Source organism: Triplophysa rosa, linkage group LG12 (genome assembly GCF_024868665.1).
Source record: "Triplophysa rosa linkage group LG12, Trosa_1v2, whole genome shotgun sequence".
NCBI classification, from domain to species: Eukaryota; Metazoa; Chordata; class Actinopteri; order Cypriniformes; family Nemacheilidae; genus Triplophysa; species Triplophysa rosa.
Window position 1 is genome coordinate 20,902,801 of NC_079901.1, and position 21,924 is coordinate 20,924,724.

General features: G+C 38.3%; 2 protein-coding genes across 10 annotated transcripts in view; one reads left to right on the plus strand and one right to left on the minus strand.

The window, feature by feature from the left end:
• tspan9a (tetraspanin 9a) overlaps positions 1–21,924 on the plus strand; it is a 169,030-nt gene that overhangs the window by 140,788 nt on the left and 6,318 nt on the right. For all 6 annotated transcript variants that reach the window (XM_057347715.1, XM_057347718.1, XM_057347714.1 and 3 more), the window contains 5 exons: positions 6,853–7,044; positions 9,250–9,324; positions 17,923–18,024; positions 18,112–18,243; positions 19,380–19,463. In XM_057347715.1, the coding sequence (XP_057203698.1) occupies positions 6,853–7,044; positions 9,250–9,324; positions 17,923–18,024; positions 18,112–18,243; positions 19,380–19,463 (585 nt within the window). The remainder of the gene's footprint in view (positions 1–6,852; positions 7,045–9,249; positions 9,325–17,922; positions 18,025–18,111; positions 18,244–19,379; positions 19,464–21,924) is intronic.
• Positions 1–21,924, minus strand: part of ttc38 (tetratricopeptide repeat domain 38) — a 114,043-nt gene that overhangs the window by 66,771 nt on the left and 25,348 nt on the right. For 2 of the 4 annotated variants that reach the window (XR_008963991.1, XR_008963990.1), the window contains exon 15: positions 17,884–17,966. The exons of the other annotated variants lie outside the window; for them this stretch is intronic. The gene's annotated coding sequence lies outside the window, so the exon portion shown is untranslated. The remainder of the gene's footprint in view (positions 1–17,883; positions 17,967–21,924) is intronic. 4 annotated transcript variants of the gene reach the window in all.

Consider the following 21,924-nt stretch of genomic DNA (forward strand, 5'->3'; position numbering starts at 1 on the left):
AAATTTAAGTACCTGCTTACCAGTAAACAACCACTAAACATTCAATCGCTTTTCCATTTCACAATATGCCCTTTTCACATGAAGTCACGCATCTTCCGTCTGCCGCGAAGCAGTGTATCATTACTTCCGCTAGCACTCCAGTTCATAAGGTGGCGGTAATGCACCTATAAGCTGATTTGCCAACCGCGAGTAAAACTCAAGAAGAAGAAGTTACTTCCGCTAGAGCCTCAGAATGGAGTTTACCAAGTGGCTTGCACATCTGCCACAAATACGTCTAGATGATGTACAACGTCTTGCAGACAAATTTTCGCTAACGACAAGATCAAAGCTAGAGAAAGGATAAAAATTCTTCGTTGAACAGTACCTGTTTGATTATGAAGGTAAGTGTATTGTTTTCTTTTTGTGTTAGCGAAGGTGCTAGGACAAGTACTTGAAAACGTGTTCTGTCAGTTTTTTTTCTCACTGTTGTTAAATTCCAGCGCGACGGCAAAACGGAAGTTCTTCTTCTTCTTCTTCTTGTTTGTTGCTAGACGGATGTTATGATACACTGCTTTGCAAAAAGGCGGAAGTTAAGTGACGTCATTGTGAAAAGGGCCTATTATCTGCCACACATTCAACCGCCAACACATCGCAGCGTCACTACGTCACAATAAGACTAAACCAAGTATTTCATAATACTTGTCTCTTTTTTAGTAAGAGTCCTCTAGAGCGCTTTATACTATTAACGTTCATTATTTTGGACCAACTGTAAATAGTATGATTTCTTCCTCAATTAATGAGAAAAAAAAACCAGGACAAGATTTTCCAGGACATTTTAAATTTGTTATTAATTTTCCAGGACGCATGGGAACCCTGTGAAAACCTTTCTGAAAGGGTTTGGCTTGTTTTTAATTTAGACAATACCAAATTGTGCCCCGTTATGACTAACAATATTTACATATAATAGTGTTTCTGTAGCTCAAGCATGAAGGTTGTGGGGGAAGGCGCATACTGAAACAGAATGTATATGGTGAATATAATATACCTTTAATATACTGTGAGTAGCTTTGAATAAAGGATCTGCCAAATGCATAAATGTCTTCATAGGAATGAATGTTTCAGAATTTGTGAAAAGCTTTGCTAAAGTAAATGACAAGGCTGGATGCTGGTTCTGTCTCTCAAGTTAAAATCCATCTGAAAAAAAACAATAGAAACCCAAAAGAACCCATCATAGATATCATATATAAACCATAACCATTACAAAATTGCTTTTGGTAGTGTGTTTTGGTTCCCATCGGCCCCAGATAACATCCCACCAATAGAATCCGTCACATACCAGTATACACCATTATAGTTTCCATTAACCCAATACAATTCCCATTATAACCATTAAATCCATTAAATTGTTTATTGTGTTTTGGACAGAGTTTTGTGGTTGTTTTTTAGCATGGATGTGTTTGTCGATTAATGTCAATGAGTGACAACAGATTTATTTCATTATTTACTCTTGGCCTCTACTTGACATGTATTCATAACTCATTCTCTAAGATGGATGCGAGTGGCACAAGGAATGAGAGGAAGAAATCGATCACTAAGGACAAATTTGCCTGTTCATCTTCATCCATTTGATGTACTCATGCTATCACAGATTTATTTTAATCTCCCAAATCTCCTAAATTGATATCAAATGAATTAATTCAATATATATATATATGTGATAACAGGGATGTTAGAGGACTTGGGTCCTTCTGTACAAACAGTACTTACACTCATTAATGTGATTTAAAGCTACATTACCTGACGCGAGAGGCTTTGTCCAGCCTATTTCAACAATAAAAGCCTAGCGGTCATTTGAGCAGGATGGTTCTGTTCAGTAATGGAGTATCATTTCCCTTTCAGCGCTGAGCGGATACCTGTCTTTATGTCTTCATTACAACTGACTGTTTTGTTTTAGTGTAAAATCAATGACAGCTAACTGCCTTCTTAAACAGAGGTCTGCAATCCCTGGGGCATTGAAACAATTTCCGTTGTCCCTATATGACTGTGTGTTTCTCTTTTGCAATATCTTTATTTTGTTCTATCCTTCTCATAGGAAGAGTTATAAATGCTGCATGCCGGCAAAAAGACACATTTGTTCAAACAGTTGAATACAGTTCAATGTGCGGTTTAAATAAATTTGTGTTTTTCTTTAGCTGCCAACTTCAAAGTTGAATCGTAATTTTGTTTTATTTTTGGTGGTCAACCATTTATAGCCTCTTCTTGACTTAACTGTTCTTATTTTAAAGCCTTGTTCTGTAGTATGTCAATTGCACCTGTGACTTGCTTTTGATTGTCTATTATCATTTGATTGTCTATATATTTTTTGTCTATATATCTATATATTTTTATTATCTTTTGTAGAAAATTAGACATTTTTACTAACATTTAAGATGTACATTTCTGTTTTTGAAAACTTGAAACTTTTAAATCCACATTTTTCCTAATTGCAGTAACTGTTGTAAATTACTGTAAACCCTCGTTTATTAATTTTACATTTGCAATTATTAATTCAGCAGCTTTTTTATGCACTTTTATTATTTATCGATAGATTTTAAGGTTTAAAGTATGCGGTTTAAATGATTTTTATTTCGATTTTAGTTTAAGTTTAATTTTTATTTACCTTCAGTTAATAATTTTAGTGTCTCAAATTAAACTTATTTCCGTTTATTTTAAGTTTTTCAAACAATATTCAAGCTTATATTTAATTTCAAGAAATGGAAATGTTTTTTAATCTTAGTAACCTACGGTTTTAACAAATTTATTTTCTGTGGTAATAAACCGTAACTTTAAACCTAGAACATTCCTTTGTCTTCCACACCTGCATGCACACCATTTAAGGTTCTCCAGCCGAGTTTGTGTGTTCTAATAAATCTCAAAGACACATGGGTCAGGGTGATAGCCTCACATTACGGCCGGTTTGCCGGACACACGCGCTTTGAGCCCAATCTGATGCAGAGCGTGCAAAGGTTAATCACGTGTAGCTAACCTTCAAGAAGCCTGACGTTACGTAACTAACATGTTACGGCTGCAGTTGATAAAGTGGCCGCATGAGTGATGGATAAGTCTCTCTCTCTCCTCTCAGCTTTCTGTACAACCTGTTCCATAGTTTCAATTACACTGACCTTGAGTACGAGCCACGTGTCTCTCCACAAACCCCATTTATCCAGTCAAATTGAGCCATCCCTCAGAGCTCCAGCAGTGCTCTTCTTGACACAATCTCCAGCCAGCTGTCCCTCGGAACCTTCAGAACCACACCTCCTCTGTTTTTAATCCTGGCGTACTCTTACATCGTGAGAAATTGGAGGGGAAAGACGGTGTGTTTAACCATCTAGTGTTTATTCCTCAGAGGCTTCCTGCTTAAGGCACATCGAGTCGGGTACGCCGTCTTAAGACAGCCCTCCTGTGATAAATGTTCTCGCTGAGACGCGTTGTTTTCTCAGAAGTCTGCAAACTGCCATGTCCTCTTTCAACTGCAGCAGCAGTTCAGCGGAGTTGTGCCGCTCTGAATATAGCAAAGTGCTTTTCAAAATAAACACTCCACGTATAACGCATTAAATGTGAGCCGTATCCTGAAATCTTGCAGAACACTGATATGCTTAGACATATTTAAAGTGCGTCAGTGAAGGAAACTTTGTTTGGCCAGTGATGTGGGAGGCTTCTCCTACACGTTCAGTCGTGTCTAACATGCAGAAAAATACACACACACTGTTGAATCTTTGTCCTTCAGCTCCTCATTACTACAGCTCGAACTGTGAGTGACACTTCCAATCCTGACAGCAATTAAACATATTGATTGAATGTTATTGATTCAATGTAAAAACGAGTCATATGACATGCAAAGTAAATATTAATGAAGTAATTGTATTTGAAGTGTGTGTGTGTGCGTGCGTGCGTACAGTTCGCCTATTAGTATGTACATGTATTATATTATGTTTTTCATAACTCTAACCCATCTATAATATATGTCTTATTACTAATAAAAATATTTTTTTTTACATATTTGTAATCTTTCTATAGTAATTAATGTACCTCGAGGTGTCATATATTTACCATTATTTTCTCTGTACGCTCCACCCCAGCTCCTGTCTTTTATTTCCCGTTCATGCCCACTAATGTCTTCTCTCACGTTTTGTAAGCTCTCTCCGTGGCTCTCACCTCTGCCTCAGGTTTTTGATGCGACTTTACAAATAAGCCAAATGAGGTAAAAAATGCCTGAAGGAGCATCTGAGGCGCCGGTAAGCCGTTTCCAGGCGCGTTCTGACTCTATAAGCGTTTAAAGATGTTCTCTAACAGCGCTGATTCAGTATGTAAATGCTAACGCTTGTGACCTTCAGTCAATGTTGCACATACATTCTGGAAGATGGACATGAGGTGGATTGGTTGTTTGAGAAATGGTTTTGGTAAATGATATGTAGTCAGACAAAACACCTCAGGTAAAACAAGATGTTAAGTTAAATAATGTACGGTGCAACTTCATTAATAGTCATTTAAGATTTATTGTATCGGAAAAATAAGCAAATGAATGAATAAAGGTTTGACAGAGTTATTATAGGTTTGTTTTCAATCTAATAGCAGTTTTATGAATGTTTAGCATTTTATATTTTTAGTTTCATGTTAATTTTTAGTTTACTTTGTTGCAATATTGTTTCCATTTTATTTTTTTATTTTTTATATTGCTGTACAAGTTTCATTTATTTTCATTTTAGTTTTTTTTTCAGTTAATAATTTAGTGCCTCAACTTGCTAAGGCAACATTTCTTTAGTTAACATTTAAAAATATATATTTAGTGCGATATTTTATTTCAATTAACAAAAAAAAATGATAGTTTAAACTATAATATGTGACCCTGGACAACAAAGTCTTAAAGGTCAATTTTTCAAAATTGAGATTTTTACATCATCTGAAAGCTGAATAAATAAGCTTTCCATTGATGTATGGTTTGATGTATTTGACAGAGATACAACTATTTAAAACTCTGGAATCTGAGGGTGCAAAAAAAACAAAATATTGAGAAAATCGCCTTTAAAATTGTCCAGATAAAATCCTTATCATAGCATATTACTGACAAAAATAAAGTTTTGACATATTTACGGTAGGAAATTTACAAAATATCTTCATAGAACATGATCTTTACTTAATATCCTAATGATTTTTGGCATATAAGAAAAATCTATAATTTTGACCCATACAATGTATTCTTGGTTATTACTAAAAATGTTCCCGTGCTACTTAAGACTGGTTTTGTGGTCCAGGGTCACATATAGTAAACTATAATAACCGTCACCACGTGGCTCGTTTCTGTAACAGCAGCGGCTCCTAGCACGTGATGTAAGGCTTGAATCTAATTGGACGGATCGAAATCGAAAAAGATTTGTCACCTTGGATGGAAAAAAACCTTCGCATTTTTGGTGCACCTTCATAGGAATCTATTGTTTTTGTTCTAGCATGTTATGCTCACACCGAATATTCGAGGGCATTCTGAACTTTATGAGGGATATTGGGTTTTAATGATATTTGTTTTGATGATTTAGAAAAAAAGCGTACATTTTTGTAAACATTCATTTTGTTAATTCAATGCGACGTGACAAAGCAATGTGCCTCGTTTTTATCGGTGTCTCCTGCAGGGCTCATTGAGTCTTCCACCTCTCCGGTTATTCAGCGACACGCTGCTCCACTATGTGGATGTTGTTGCATGTTACATGAGTGCAGAGCCATTTCTCACCTCCCAGGGCATTAAACATGTCCTTCACCCTCCGGCTAATGTGCTCCCTCACCAAACACAGAATCGACGGCCACTTTTAACCTGCCAAGTGTGAGAAACACACAGGCTGTCTGTCTCCCGCAGTGTTCTTTATCTTGCCCCATGGTGGGAAAGATACTCCGGCCGAAGAGCGTGCTGATCATTTAAACGCCAATAACCGAAGGAATTACTTTTATCTCACCTAAACCGCTTTCTTATACTCAAGTGTGTTGCTTTATTCTTGAAAGCACCGGCTCATTTAAATGCCCTGATGAGGCTTTTTAGATGAAGTGTATGCAAGGCGATTAATTATTTACATTGGATACTGGAAAATGTACAAGCGTTGAGTTTGCTCTCATCACTGTGCCGTCATGGGGTGCTTGTCGAACATGGCAACTCATGGTGCATGGTGACGGCAGTCACGTTGGGCAAATACTTGTGATGTTGAATTGCCGCATGGAGCCTGACAGTTTATCACAGCCGGGCGTGATTCCTTATTCATAAGATTGCTTTGGATATTCCGTTCCAATAACGGCGACGGAAATGTCAGCTGTCCCTTCTTCTGTGTGAGCGTCGTTCTCTCTGCCGTGCCCTTATCTCTGATTGACGGAAAAACAGCCTTTAATTTCGGTGTTGTCAATTAGAATCCTCTATAAACACTAAACATACACCACCGCAGTCAGCTTGGCTTGTCTCTTGCACGTCCGCATGTGCATATACAGTATATGCACGCAACTATCAATCCAGGGTGTTCTGTCAAAATGATGATGTTGGCCCTAAAGAGACAAAGACGATGGGGTGTATGCCCCCTAGAGGCAGCCGTTAACTGCAAGTAAGGCAGTGTTGTGTCCAAACTCTGCCAAAATTCAAATCATCCTATTTGTTGACTGTTCCGTCGGGCAGACTTAACGTAGTTTGATGTTATACCAGAAACATTGCATCCTATTTGTGGATGCCTGTACAGAGCGTAAAAACACTTTTCAGTTTGTTGTGGTTGGCTGTAATGAATGTTGACTTTCCAAACAGCACATTCCTTGCTGAATCAGTGTTAGAGAACGCATCAATATCTTATCATCTGTTGATTCTCTTTGCAGTTGTGCGGCTGCGGGCTGCTGGGGGTTGGAATTTGGCTGTCTGTGTCTCAGGGCAGCTTCGCAACCTTCTCTCCCTCCTTTCCATCCCTCTCCGCTGCCAACATGGTCATCGCCATAGGCGCCATCGTCATGGTGACGGGCTTCCTCGGTTGCCTGGGCGCCATCAAGGAGAACAAGTGCCTGCTTCTGAGCGTGAGTTATGCCACACCTACATAATGTAAAACAACAGCAAACCTAGAAAATATTTTTGATCTCTTTTTTAATAAGTTTTGGCATATATATTTCATGTATTTTTTTGTAACAAAGTCTGTATATATAGTGCATTTGAATGCATTTTCGATGCCTTTGATATTTATCAAAATAGTGTTTTTGTGTTTGCATATAGAAGATTAAATTTTGTATACACTTATATAGCAGATTTTTTTTAAATATACAATAAATTATAATATTATAAATATTAAATATTATACATATTTTTGATGCCTTGGATAATTATTTTAAAAAATATTTTTTTATATTATATACATGTATATATGTATATATCGATGCATAGGAGACATTTTATAATTTTAAATATATTATGTATTTATATTACAGATTTTTAAATATCATTTTTACATTTATTATAGATACTCTAAATCATTTTTATGAATATTATACTTTAATCTGTGTGTTCTTGTAAACAGTTGTAACCGTTATAAATTATAATTGATAATAAATAAGAGATGGATAGACCCAGCCACAGCCATCCAAAAAAAATTTTGGTTAATTTCTGATTGGTTCAATCACTGCATTCTGCATTCAGGTATTAAATTATATCATAGCTGCTATTCTATTCAATCACTGATGTCCCGAGCGTCCAATAGCAACGTTTCCTGCATCACTTTTCCCATATTAAACTCATTTCGCTCAATATTTTATGTCTCTCTGTTTATTTGGTAAGCCGTGTAATACGTAGGATAATGTGCATCCAGTCGGTCATTATCCCGACATAAACCCTGCCGGGGTGATCAGGCGTTTTCTCTTACTTTACAATGCATTATACATACAGACTTCAATACAACTGTTGCTAATTAGCCGCACGGCAAAATGAGTTTCTTTATTGCACTCCAGGGTTTTAGATTCAAACTTTATTCTTCCTTTGTCCGTTTTTTCTTTCTCCTTGGTTTCGCTCTCTTTCTCTGTCCATCCCCGGCAATAATTTGGCTAATGGTTTTAGACACGGCTTAATTGAACACGGCTGTGGCTTTTCTGTCACTTACAGGAGTGAGTAATGCGTCCATTACAACGTCATGTTGTTTAGTTGCAGAAAATAAACATTATTATTGAATGCATCGCTGTTTGCCTATAGATCTGCGTTGTGCATACTAACATGCATTATCAAATAATAAAAGAGCTCCTTTGTTTGTGATTTAATTGGCAAAAGGGGACGCATTTCTTTCCGTCCGAGTGAAATAAGAGACGTTTAGAGAATCTCATAACCCATTCAAACCCAGATTCATCATCACGCCTGCAAATCATTTCTTTTTAATGCCAATCTCTGAGGCCTGGTGTTCTCTAAATGCCTGTTAGGTGGGATTGGTGTAGATTCAAATTGCCTGACCTTTAGAGCTATCTAGCTGTGCTGTATATAGCCGCTGTCGCCGGCTCTGATGGAGAGTAAGACATCAGAGAAGGGTTTTAACGTCGTGGGGTTTGAGATCTAAGCAGTCGGGCCCCGTCTTCCAAGATCTGATGTAGCACCCCTTCTCTGGAGATCAAGAAAGGAAACGCTTTCAAAACCAAAGAGTTCCTCAAATCAGTTTCTTCAGCTCTGCCCTATTTATGGACTACATATGGCCAAACCAGCCTGTATAGGAAGTGACACGAGCTGGAGTATACACACCATCACTCAGCGGTCGTGCTCTCTCGCTCTCCTCTAATGATGGAAGGGAATTTGATAAACTTACAGAGTTTTGTAAAGCTGTCAGCTGAAGTTCAATAAACAAGTGTCTGGATTGCTCTCAGATGGCCTGAATCTGCAGCTCAGATGGACTTTGACAGGCCCGGTCATCAGACGACGACTGGAAAGTGTTTCCAGCGCTTGGCTGAATAATGTTGACGGCTGACAGGCGCATGCTGGGTGGAAGGCAGTGTAAATATTTAGCCGAAGAAGTGAAATGGAATGAGAGGAAGAGGATGAGTGTAGAAAGCAGAGATGATTGATTCAGACAGGGCTTTCCATCTCTCTCGCTCTTTCTCTCTCTCTTTCCTCTCTGTCTTTCCTTTCTACATATCTTCTCTCTTTCCCTGTCTGCCTGTCCTGTATCTCTTTCTCCCTCCTTCTCTCCTCTTCTCTTCTCCCTCTCACGATCGATCGCATCACTTAATTTATTTTTGTGCATTTTTTTCTCGCAGTTCTTCGTTGTGTTGCTGATCATTCTGCTGGCCGAGCTGATTTTGCTCATTCTTTTCTTCGTCTACTCTGATAAGGTAAGTCCATTCTTAAATTGTATACTTCACAAAAGATCGTGCTGAATTTGCATGCAAAAATCACTTTCTAATCTCTAGACAACTTTGTTTTACATCCCTTGGTATTAATCTTAAGAGAGAAGCTCCTCATTTCATTTTCTTTTTTTCACCACTTCCATTTTCTACAGAAAATTTTCGAAATCTTATTTAACAAATGTGGTATTTTGTGAGTATTTTCTAAACGGTTTAGTGTTTTATTTTTATTCTGTAGTTTAATGCAAATGTCCGCTGTTTGGTGTCAGTTTGATCCAGTTGCTCAATAGTGTCAGGAGCCTCTTTAGGGAGCAGCCTCCGCTCTTGTATTTGGCTGTGGAGGTTAAGAGTTTTCATCACCCGGCGAGCACAGGAAGGTCAAAGGTCTCCCCACACAACCAGGATTGATCCAGCCAGTTGTCACCAAGTAATTGACACTTAGCTTTTCTCGGTCAATCCCGCCACCTGCCTCAGTGGTCAGACCTCCGCTCGCTCTTTCTCACGGCCTTCAGGCCGGAGCACACGCACAGAACGGGAAATGATACTGTGCCGACTGGAATGTTTAAAACGGCTCAATCTGACCTTTTGACACCATCCAGATCCTGATAGATTACAAACCACCCGGAACATTCAGAGGTCTTATTTCCTCTTTGATGAAGTCACAAGTGTCACTAAACAGATGCACCGCATGGGTTCCTTTTCAAGGGCACGCTTATGTCTAAAAGGCGCTTTCCAAAAGCACGTACGGCAGGAGGTGTTAAACCCCCGTAACGGATTTCTAGGTGGCTCATCGTTCACTTCGTGCGCCACGTTCTCTGTGGAAACTAAAGTAATTCACTTACACACAATCCATTTAGAGATTAGGATCTGCCTATCTCCAAGGTACGCAAACCGCCTGGCTGTCTTATCTGCGCATGTAACTCACACTTAACCGAAGAGCACAAACAGACGCTGTGGCAAAATGAACAGAACTTTCTTAGAAACTTAAATCTGGTGTCTACATACAGTATTCCTCAAGTAAACTCAAGTTTGCGTCTTCGTATAAAGTGAGCCAGACTAAAAGAAGTCTACCTAACTTGCATTCATCTTTAAGGATCCCTCGCAGACCCCCAGCCACGTGTCGATGTTGTTTGCACGGCCGATATCTCTCTGACCTTTAGCACAGCGGGAGGAGGGAGATGCTTCAGACAGGATAGAGATGGAGGATGAGATTTCTATCAACTGCACAGATTTCAGCACGTCTCTTTCATTTCTCTGCCGTGTGAAGCGGGCAGCAGGGGTGCCGCCGCCGCTTGAGCCGCGCAGAACGACGCGAGCGATCAGAGGAATCTTTAATTGACTCGAGTATTTGATCTCCAAATCAGAAAGCATTCATTATCACATCTGAGAAAAAAAGGCACGCTGGCATTGTATGAAAACAGGGTAGCCAAAAACATGCAAACAGTATTCGAAAAGCTGTATTGCCATCTCTGTTTGAAACTTCACATACTTATTTTTATTTCAGACTGACATTTCATGCAATATGATACGCAACAGCTCAAATTATAAATCATTATTATAAGGGTTAAGGAGACTTTGTAATTCTTTATTAACTGATTTTCGTTCAGATTTTTTTTGTTGTTTTTTAAACCCAAACTTCAAATATGTCAACTTGACTATTAAACTATTAACAATGATAATATTTTATTTTACATAATAAATTAAATGATACTTGAAAATTTTAATAAATAAATAAGTAATGTATATATTTTATAAGTATTTATAAATATATATATTTTTTATTTTTTTAGATCGCTGCTGCTATTTTTTGCCATAAATCATTATTATTAGTCACCATTTATGTTTGGCAGTGGGTTTTGCAAATATCTAACCAATAAAAAGTATTAAAAGGTATTGTTTTTTTCCAATTTGGACATCCAAGGTTTTGGAAGGACAGCGATGATATGCGAATAAGTTTTGCGATAAAGTCATAACTATGCTTTATCTTCCGGGACTTCTGTTTAGAAAACAATGGTAAACATTTTGTTTTGTACCAGGTAGAACTGTAAAGCTTTCCAGTAGCTCAGTGGTTAGAGCATGGTGCTAGCAAACCAATGCCATGTGTTTGATCCCAGGGGATTGCTCATAGTCAGAAATAAATGTATAGTACAATGCAATGTAAGTCGCTTTGGATAAAAGCGTCTGCCAAATGCATAAGGTAAATGTAAAGCTCCAATAGTATTGTTTGTTTGTATTATTTTGTGGCCAGTCTGGATTTTCTATCCAGCAAGGTTCCTCCCCGCAGGTGTGTTGGAGAAATGGAGGTGTGGCTGTGGATTTAAACACGGTGCTTTGCACATGCAGGACCCGCAGTGACTGCGGCAGATGGCAGGGGCTGGGCACCAGATTAGAGCATCCGTCTTTACACCCATGACCTCATTCCAAAGCGTGTGCTTCAGGACGCTGGCCAAATAAAGCTATATTAGCTGCTTTAAAAAGGGGAAACCACGGTAGCATGATTGGACTTTTTTTTTACAGACAAATGAAAGCATTACCATCATACTGCACTTTGGCCTGTTGGACATGACTCAGTTTTTTCTCGCCTCTAATGTTGTGCCATTACGTGAGTAAAAGCGATACAATTAGGGATGTTATTCGATTTGAGTAGTGCAGAAAATGGTTTTGGAGCATCCTTGATGTCCCCTTGTTGTGTCAAACATCCCTTGTTTTTATAAAAGTAAACTCTTAGTAGTGTTTTAAAAGGTCCCCAAACACATATCATAATTTAATAGTGGCACAACACACCAGTCCCCACGGGGTTCTCGTTATTTCTGATTTACGAGGCAATTCGGGAAAAGTAAAGCTTGCGCTTTCGTGCGGGCTGCTTGTTTATTTGTTCATCGTTTTGGCCGAAAGGCTAAATAAATGCGTGCTTTAAACAGATAAACAAAGCATCTGCCAGCATTAAATTATTTACGTCGGGCTTCGCAAATGACAGCATTAAGGGCCATTTGTCGCCCGGTGGGCTTAAGGTAGCGCGTGTGTGTTGCAGAGCAACTGATCAGGTGAGGCAGTCAGCCAGGGCTTCTCAGGCATCTGGGCCAACTTTCAAAGCACCTGACGGCATGACAGCAGGACTCATGCTGTGTGTATGGTGCCAGATCACAGCATGGCCAGGCTTTCCTGTACTGATCTGAGAGTCTGGACCCTCATCTGGACTGGTAATTTCCATTCTGTGACAGAAGCTTGCGTCAGAGTTCTCTTCTATGCGCTGATACAAAGTTCTGTTCTGTAATAGAAATGATTTGCATAAGCAAGAGAGTCTTCCTGCGTATTTCCTCCACACAAGTTTTTCACATTCTCAGTATGTCCCTTCTTGCGGACATTGTGTTTGCAGTCTATAAGCTGCCCGAAACTTGTGGAGTTTGTTGTCAACATAGAGAGACTTGATAGACAGTGAAGAATTTCTGGTTTGACCTTATCTTCCTCGCTTCTCCTCTAGTTCGGTAAACACTAGACTTCGACACACACACATTGTGCTGACACAACTCCACAAACTGAAGCCCCCAGGGCAACGAAATGACAAACCTGTCCAAACTCTGGAGACGCCAACACACACACATACACAAGACTAAAAGAAAAGCATACTTTTTTCTCTTTATTGACATCTACTCCATCCTTCTGCCACCTCTCCCCGGGAATTATGGGTATAATGATGTCACCTATTAGATCTCACAGCTACCCTGAACTGTAACAGACCCTCATATCAAAGCCACCACATTCCCAAACAAGCACTAATGTCTTTACATTCACAAGCGGCAGGAGAACATCTGACGCCGACAAGAGAAATGACTAGAAAACAAACACAAAGAGCCGCTCGGTCATTTCACACAAACCATATGCCTACGCTGGCTGAAATTGCTTTGGACCGCGCAATCTCACTCTGTATCCAACTGGACGGAGATTATTTAGACAGAACCAGAGGCCAGGTATACAACTCCTAATGAGCTATATATTAGCTTCAAGCAACCGCAGGCCACGTGGAACATGTGCTTTCGGAGAGCTGGGGTCTGCATTTCACATGTTGGTCTGTGAGGTACACTAAAGCGTCATCATTTTCCTGCTTTCTTTTCGTTTTTTTCTCAATCGATTTTTTCAAGTGGGGCATTCGTGTACAATATTCTAGAAATTATTCATGTTAATAAAGAACCGATGCGCAGTCGTGTGTGCTGTTCTACAGTGGCTCAGATATCAGAGTGTGAATTATTCAGGTTATTTGGACCCAGTCTGATCATTAATAAAGAAAAGTTGATTCTTGTCATGGAGTTGTTCATCCAACCAACTAGTTCCTGCCCCTTCCTGTAATTACAGATACTACTTAGATGTAGATCGACAGTCTCAGCATGATATCCTGACATTCACACCAGCACATTGCCAATGAAATCTGTGAATGTCTGGGAGAGGAACGCATTTATTAACTGCATAGCGTGATGCTTATAACAGCATGTCTCATTTAGCTCATCATGTGGCCCTGATGCTGAAAAAACACTATAAATCCATTACAAGTACAATATTATTTGAACCATGTTTTCCATTAAAACCATTATGTGGTGTGTTTGGGCTTTATTCCAGTAAGATTTAATGGTGTTCTATTGGTTGCTATTTGCCATATAAGATGCCACCAATAGAAGCAAACACATTACCAGTAGACACCCACAAGGACCATTAGTTTCAAAACAGTTCCTATTATAACCATTAAATACATCAGAAATCCTGTAATGGTTTATATTGGGTTTTATTCAGCAGGGAATTGCAGGGTGGCAACTCTAAAACCTCATAGTCCTTTTATGTTTGTTCAGTTGCTAGGGTGTCCTGGATGGTTGCTAGCGTATTTCAGGGGATTGCAAGCGTGCTCTGAATGTTTGCTAGGCGGTAGCTTCAAAGTCAAATAAACCTAACCCGGTGTGAATGATTTTTTGGGATATGTGGGATTTTTTTCACCCATTTTATGTTACTTATTATAAAAAATATTATTGAAAATGTGCTAAAAAAAAAAAAAGAGTCTCTGCTTAGGAAACTTCACAATGATGTATTGTTCATATCTATAGCACAAATACAAATGGGATGAGTCAAATCAAGAAATGGCAAGTTTTTCTTAAATTATATTATAACATTATGTTCAATTAATATTACTTTTAGAAGTCAGTTTAAGCAAGAAGCTCTATTTTAAATACTGTAAAATGCACTCCCCCGTGAACCTTAGAAGTAGTTCACCTTCAAAATGAAAATTCTGTCATCATTTACACGCCCTCGTTTTTTCAAAGCTGTATGACTTTCTTTCTTCTGCAGAACACAAACAGAACAGCATAGACCCCTGTAATTAATGCAAGTGAATGGGGGGCCGTTAACAACATTCTTCAAAAGATCTTCTTTTGTGTCTGTGGAAGAAAATCATACAGGTTTGAAATGATAAGAGGGCGAGTAAACGACGACAGGATTTTCATTTTGAAGGTGAACTACTCCCTTCATTTTAAGCTTACGGTATTAAGAAGACTTATTGAAACTTGTAACATCCCTCCATTAAACATGCTATTTACTCCAGAGCGGCAGAACAAGGTGAACGGAAAAGCGTGACTTTTTAAAGAACCACATGATTAGTCTGAGGCTGATTGTAATTGGACCGTGTGGGATACGGAAGTATCACGTAGGGAGGTAATTGGGGCGCTTTTCTGTAGTCGTGAATGAAAAGTCATTACCAAACGGTACCAACCATCATGTGTTCCACATAGGAACTGAATGAAGCGATGTCACGCTGTACCCTGATGGAGCCGAGAGTGTGTTTTCATGTATTCGCGTATAATAGGACTCGCTGTGCAGACGTTCTCAAGATGTTTCAGGAGAGGAAGGATTGATGATGCTTATTCACCTTTCATTTGATTCATTTCATTCTAAAATACGGTTACTCATACAGAACACAGCCGGCAAATATCTGCCTTTAATGAGAGTACATGCCTACGAGAGAGATGTATTCCTTCTCCCATCGTTTTATTATTGTGTCTTGACTTGATGTTATCGATGGATTCATGCATCGTTGGCTAAATTGATTTCATCAAGATATCTTTGAAAAGACTTTGGAAGAAGGACAGGGGTGAGCTTTTAAAGCTGTCTAAAGTCATATTTTTCAGAGATAATTGACAAACTATCACAATTAGATTTGTAATGAACGATGTTCGCAGCATGAACATTTGCTTTGGCAAACTTTTTTAATACTAATGCTCTCACCCCCGACTCGTTTTAACTTGTGTGTGTTAAGTGTGTATCCAGTACTGTTTGCGCTGTGAATCTGAATGATATGTCATGTCATCCTAAGGATTTTTCAAAATGACATATGGCTAGTTGACAAATGGTGTGACAGCAAAAACTTGAAAACTAACAGTGAAGATCATTATTTATCTATGCTATTTTATATTATAATAATAAATATTAATAATATAAAATAATATATTTCAAATATACATTTTTGCTGTCACACCATAGGTACATGACATGTACAAATTTGTAAACTTACCCATATACGATTTTCAGCTACACCAATAAAGTAACATTTTATAAAATGCTGGCGGAGAGACCCAAGATATCTTGGAGACATTGAGGGTGGTCTCTTTTGGCTTTCTGAATAAAGCAACCGCTCAGAAGACCAGCAAGTGTTTTAATAATCCAATAAATACAACAGCAAGAGGCAATACATCACACTGTTAAAGCTGCTGGCACAGATTTCATCGCAATACGTCTTATTCACATCTATGAGAGACCTTTTACTGAAATATGTCTGAATTTCCAGGGTACACGGTTTTCTTGTTCTTCTGAGCTGTGATGTTAATCCACTGTTTGTATATATCAGATCTCTCTGTCTCACACACATACACAGAGGGCACTGAACGGCTAATGTGTGATTGTATATCTCATTGAAACAGCCAGTGAAATATTCATCCAGCCCGGCCGAGAGGGAAATGATAGTGATTGCGGAGTGACATATCTGAGGATGTTTCTCCAGCATCATTGACAGCGGCTTCTTAACGCTGTATGGCAGTCAATTAATGATGGTTAATTACTTTTATTTGGCAGGGTAGTCAAACGCCTGATGGCTGGTATTGATGTGATAAAAGAAGCCATCATTTCTTTATATTTAGGGAGGTGGGCAAGCGATACCTCTCTCTTAGTATTCACCTAGACTTTAGGGGGTTGTTCAACAAAAAAATGAAAATTCTGGTTTCATTTATTCACCCTCAATTCGGTCAAAACCTGTATATGACTCTTTTTTTTTTTTAACACAAAAGAAGATATTTTGAGAAATGTCTCGTGGCTTTTGTGTCCATATAATGGAAGTCAATGGGGGCTAGTGTTGTTACCAGCGTATTGTCTTCTTTTGTGTTCTGTGTGTAAAAGAATGTCGTACGGGTTTGGAATGACATAAAGGTGAGTGTAGGTGATCAAATAAATCTCATTTGGGGGTAAAATGGTAACTATATTAGCGTGCACTTCAACGGATTATGTCATTGTTTTATTGATCATCAACTGGAATAAAATCACTCTGGGATGAGATATAGTTCATCTGTGTTGTTATTGTTATAGTTGTGGTGTGGAATCTGCTATTCTCATAAATGTAAAAAGATTTTATTTAACTTTATTGTTATCATCCTTGGTGTGAATGGGCCTTTACTCATGTCCAGTAATCATCCCTTACAAACTATTTTATTGATATTAGTAGATGATCATAACAATACATAACATATAAAATGCAATATACACTCTTAAAAATAAAGGTGCTTCACGATGCCATCGAAGAACCTTTTTGTCTGAATGGTTCCATAAAGAACCTTTAACATCGTAAGAACCTTTCTGTCTCACTAAAGGTTCTTTGTGGCGTAAAAGGTTCTTCAGATTATAAAAAGGTAGGAAAGAGATGGCTCTTTAAAGAACCTTTAACTGAATAGTTCTTTGTGGAACCAAAGATGGTTCTTCTATGGCATCACTGCATGTGAAGAACCTTTTAAGCACCTTCATTTTTAAGAGTGTAATTGTATCATAACAATAGGAAAGAGTCAGGGGCGATTCACATTTCGTGTCTCAAACTGCACGGACTTGAGACGTGCCGCTTTTTCTTGTCAAATGACCCGCGGTGCGTGCACGGCACCCTGAAAAGTTGAAATATTTCCATCTCGACGCCTAGAAAAATGTGCGCGCCACACCGTATGTGCGACCGCATCGCTCCCTATTTGTGCGCGCCTGCCGCGTGTCTACATTTAAAATAACGGGAAATGTGAATCCTCACTTTGCAGAAGTGAAATTATTTTTATTCAATATTTTCACAAAATTTCTAAATGTTTGGAAGTAGATTTTTCTTTGACAAGGCTGTTGTTATATTATAGCACTAACAGGGTGGGTGCTTCTGGTTATCAGCTGTGGGGATGTGTTTATTGACCGATGATGATACTGTAAAATCGTGTGTGATTTATGGGCCAGGCTGAATTATTGGTTTATATCTCTGAAAATGTGTTATTTGTTTACCTGTGACTGATTCCCAACTGTTCGTCCTATCGTTCCCAGGTCAGTGAGAATGCCAAGCAGGATCTAAAGGATGGTCTTGCTCTCTACAACACAGACAACAACATTGGGCTGAGAAACGCCTGGAACATCATCCAAGCTGAGGTGCTTATGAAACCAATACAAACAGAGAAATACACCTCATGGCAGTTCTTGAACTGTTTTCTTTCTTTCTTTCTTTCTTTCTTCCAGTGGAAGTGTTGTGGAGTAACTGGGTACACAGACTGGCACGAGGCTCTGAAAGAAAAGGTGGTGCCGGACCGCTGCTGTCAGGAACATTATCAGGAGTGTGGCCGAAATTCCACCAACATGTTTTGGACACGGGTGAGCGACTCGAACACTCGAACAGCAAGGTTGCTGTCATTCTTTAGCTTTCAATTTTCCTCCACGTGCAGCGAACTATATTGCGTTTCAAATGCAACTTTGTTTCAACTCCATAATTCCCGTTTCTCAAATGTTGCCCCTCCATTCATTAAAGAACATTTCTGAATGGAGACGGGATCAAAGGAAAGACTGCAGACACTAATTGAGTGGATTGAGTTTTTGTCTTCTGTCCTTGAACAGACATTTATAAATAATAGATGGAATACAGTAAAAGCTTTCGTTTTAGGACAGTAGTGGAAATCTTATCTTAATGTAAAATAGCAATGTTTTATTCAACATCCAACTTGCAGTATTTTTTACTTCAGTGAATAATTTAAAAAGTACAGTGTTTTTTTACATTTCCTGAAAAACAGCAAATTTGGACATCCGAGGTTTCCAACTTACAGCGATGATATGTTAATTCGAATCAAAAAGGTTAACGAACTTTTATTTAATGTCACCAAACATTTTAGCGGAGATAGGTACTCTTGTTTAGGTTTTTGAAACTTTTGGATGGATATTACGGACATGTCCTTGGGAAGAAGGAAGGTTCCCCGCTACAAAAACAAGCACTTTGTAGTTTGTGTATGTAGTCTTTTAGGGAAGGGAAACACAGCAGAACACATTTGTATTCAACTTAGCCTGAAACCATACACTGTTTAAATGTTACATTTATCTTCTTCCCCAGACGTTAAACAGTTAGCCAACAAAAGTGTCTTGAATTGCTTTAAATTCATGCAAACACAGGAATGAGTCACAAATTGTGACATGAGGCTGTTTGTATAGCTGTGTTGTTAAAATAAAGAAAACCACAGAAGAGTTTGCCGTGCCGGTTTCAAAGGTATCGTATTGTTGTTGCAGTCGCTGCTAGAAATGGATTTCTTCACATGTGTGCCGCATATCGCTGAATGCACTTTTTCAGCACGTGTTGGAAATGCAATCTGTGCAGCGCTCGCAAACGTTTCACTGCTGTTCGTGTTTAGCTCATTTCCCTGGGTGTGAATGAACAATTATTCAATTACACTGTAAATGCACCTCAGTTTAGATTTGTGCTTTTACCCAGAAGACGAATGACTTCATGTTTTCATGTCTCACAGGGCTGTTACGAGAAGGTGGAAGAGTGGCTTGACGATAACAAGCATCTACTCGGAACAATCGGCATGTGTATCTTGGTAGTTCAGGTGAGAGAGTGTGTGCACATGTGTATTCCCGTCACTCTGTGTGTCAAACTGGCTATTGCTGAGTACTGAATGTACAGTATATGGAGTACGTGAGCGAAAGAGCGAGGGGGAGTACGAACTGCCAACTAGGACTTGCTGATTCTTGAATATGAAGAAGTGAAACTGTCTAGCATCATGTCTGCCACCAGTTCGTTACAGCTTTATAAAAACATTTTCCATTATTAATCCCGTCAGGTCTAACATAGACGGTTGGATATTAGAAGACTTTGAATGAACCTCAGACTGAAGAACATTATAGAATGAGGCTAATTATACAGTATGTGCGCTAGTCCACAGTCCTATAACAGTCTCTTGACTTGTAAGTTACATTCTCAGGTGGAATAAACCAGTGGTGTAAAGTATTGGAGTAAATGTACTTAGTTACTTTACTTAAGTATCTTTTTGGCTACTTTGTAGTTGTACTGAGTATTAAAGATATTAGCAACTTTTACTCTCTACTTAACTACATTTTTGAACAAGTATATGTACTCTTTACTCCACTACATTTGTAATGACTAATGCAATTACACATTACATTTTGCATGCCACCTATCTTATAATTAATATTGCCATTTACAGGGCAATGAAGGTACTACAATCTTGTGGATTTTGCCATAACTTACAAAAACTTGTCAACATGGCTTCTTTATATGAATATGAGTGCAGTATCAGGTAGATGTCAATCGCTGGCGGTTTATACATGGTTAGCCCTTACCCGCTATTTCTACAGTAATATATTGGCAACACTGTTGCCAGCTAGTTACTGTAGGTCACACATCTACAAAAGCTCTTATTTTTAAAACTAACTCTTCCTAAATGTGCTCTAAACATGTTTGCTCAAAATTTGACCATATGGTGGGACTATTGCCATGAAGTGATGTAAACCAGTAAAAAGAATGTATAGTATTTCAATTTTCAAAAGTGCTCTCACACTATATAGACAAAATATTAACCTATAGAATGAGTCGGACACAGAGAAATGAACAATTCACATATGAATCTCAACAATGGTGACAATCAACTGAACAGCTTCATGCTGCAATGCATGCTGGGTACATAGTACAAAACTCATTCATGATTGTTTGTCACCATTGATGAGGTTTGTATGTCAAGTGTCTAACTGTGTCTCAATTGCAAAGAAAGATTTTCTGACAGAGATCTTTCCATTATAACATGTAATCACTTTACCAAACATATCTTAATAAATCTTAAATGCTATATTATTATTATTTAATGATTGAATTCTTTCAGATGTATCTTCAGTTACTAAGCAAACATAAAGTTGCGGTTCCTGTAAAGTCCCTTTCAGTGTTATTGTATAAGTGTACATTTTAAAGCTACAAGAAAGTCAAAGAGTCCAACCAAAGCAAACACTGATCGCCATAATGGTGACTTAAAACACAATTGAACCACTATGAACTAGAGTTAAATCTCAATAAGATCTTACACAGATGACAGAAATAAAGTGAAAGTGGTGTCTGTAATATGTGAAGATGTTATTGATGTTTGTGTTTAATTCTCCTCTGGTGAAATCTTGACAGATTTATTGTGTTCATCTGTTATTTACACTTGTTCATCTAAGACTGTGTGACTTAAGTGCGTTAATAGATTCTTTAATAATGTATCTTCAAACAGCCATTGCAGTAGTTTACTGTAAAACACCTACAGTAACTAGCTGGCAACAGTGTTGCCAATGTATTACTGTAGAAATGGCAGGTAAGGGCTAACAGTGTATGTGAAATGAGGACATGACTGCAGCTGGCGATGAGGCCCAAACCAGCATGTCCAGTGCAAAAAGGCTTTGACTTTTTAATTCTACTTAACATTATTTTATTTATCTGTTATATTGAAGAGACCTTTTTGAAGGACTTTGGTTTACTTATGAGCACTTGAGCTTAAATGAGACTTAGGGTGTTTGTAATGACGTAGGTTATGGTGTCGACCATGATTTGTTGCAATTTTGAGGTGTTCAGTCTTATTATGATTTAAGAAAATAAATGCGATTGCTCACCTCACAAATCAACTGTTTCTAGTTTTTCACTGATGTGTCTCTTAAGTGTTGAGGACTAGTGCTGCTTTGAGCCTACATTCAGTATAAGTAAAATACTCAAGTACTGTTAAAATCAGATATTCAAAGACTTTTACTCAAGTCGTTTTGGAATTGGTGACTTGTAACTTGTAATGGAGTAATTTTCACTGCAAGGTATCTGTACTTTTACTTAAGTATGGTTTTCAGGTACTCTTTACACCTCTGGAATAAACTGATGCTCAAAGCTCAGACTAATAAAAATGAGCTAACATTTGTACATTGTTTGAAAGCAGTCAGAACTGAACTTTCTGAATAAAGGGATAGTTCACCCAAAAATGAAAGTTCTGTCATCATTTACTCACCCTCGTGTCATTTCACACTTGTATGACTTTC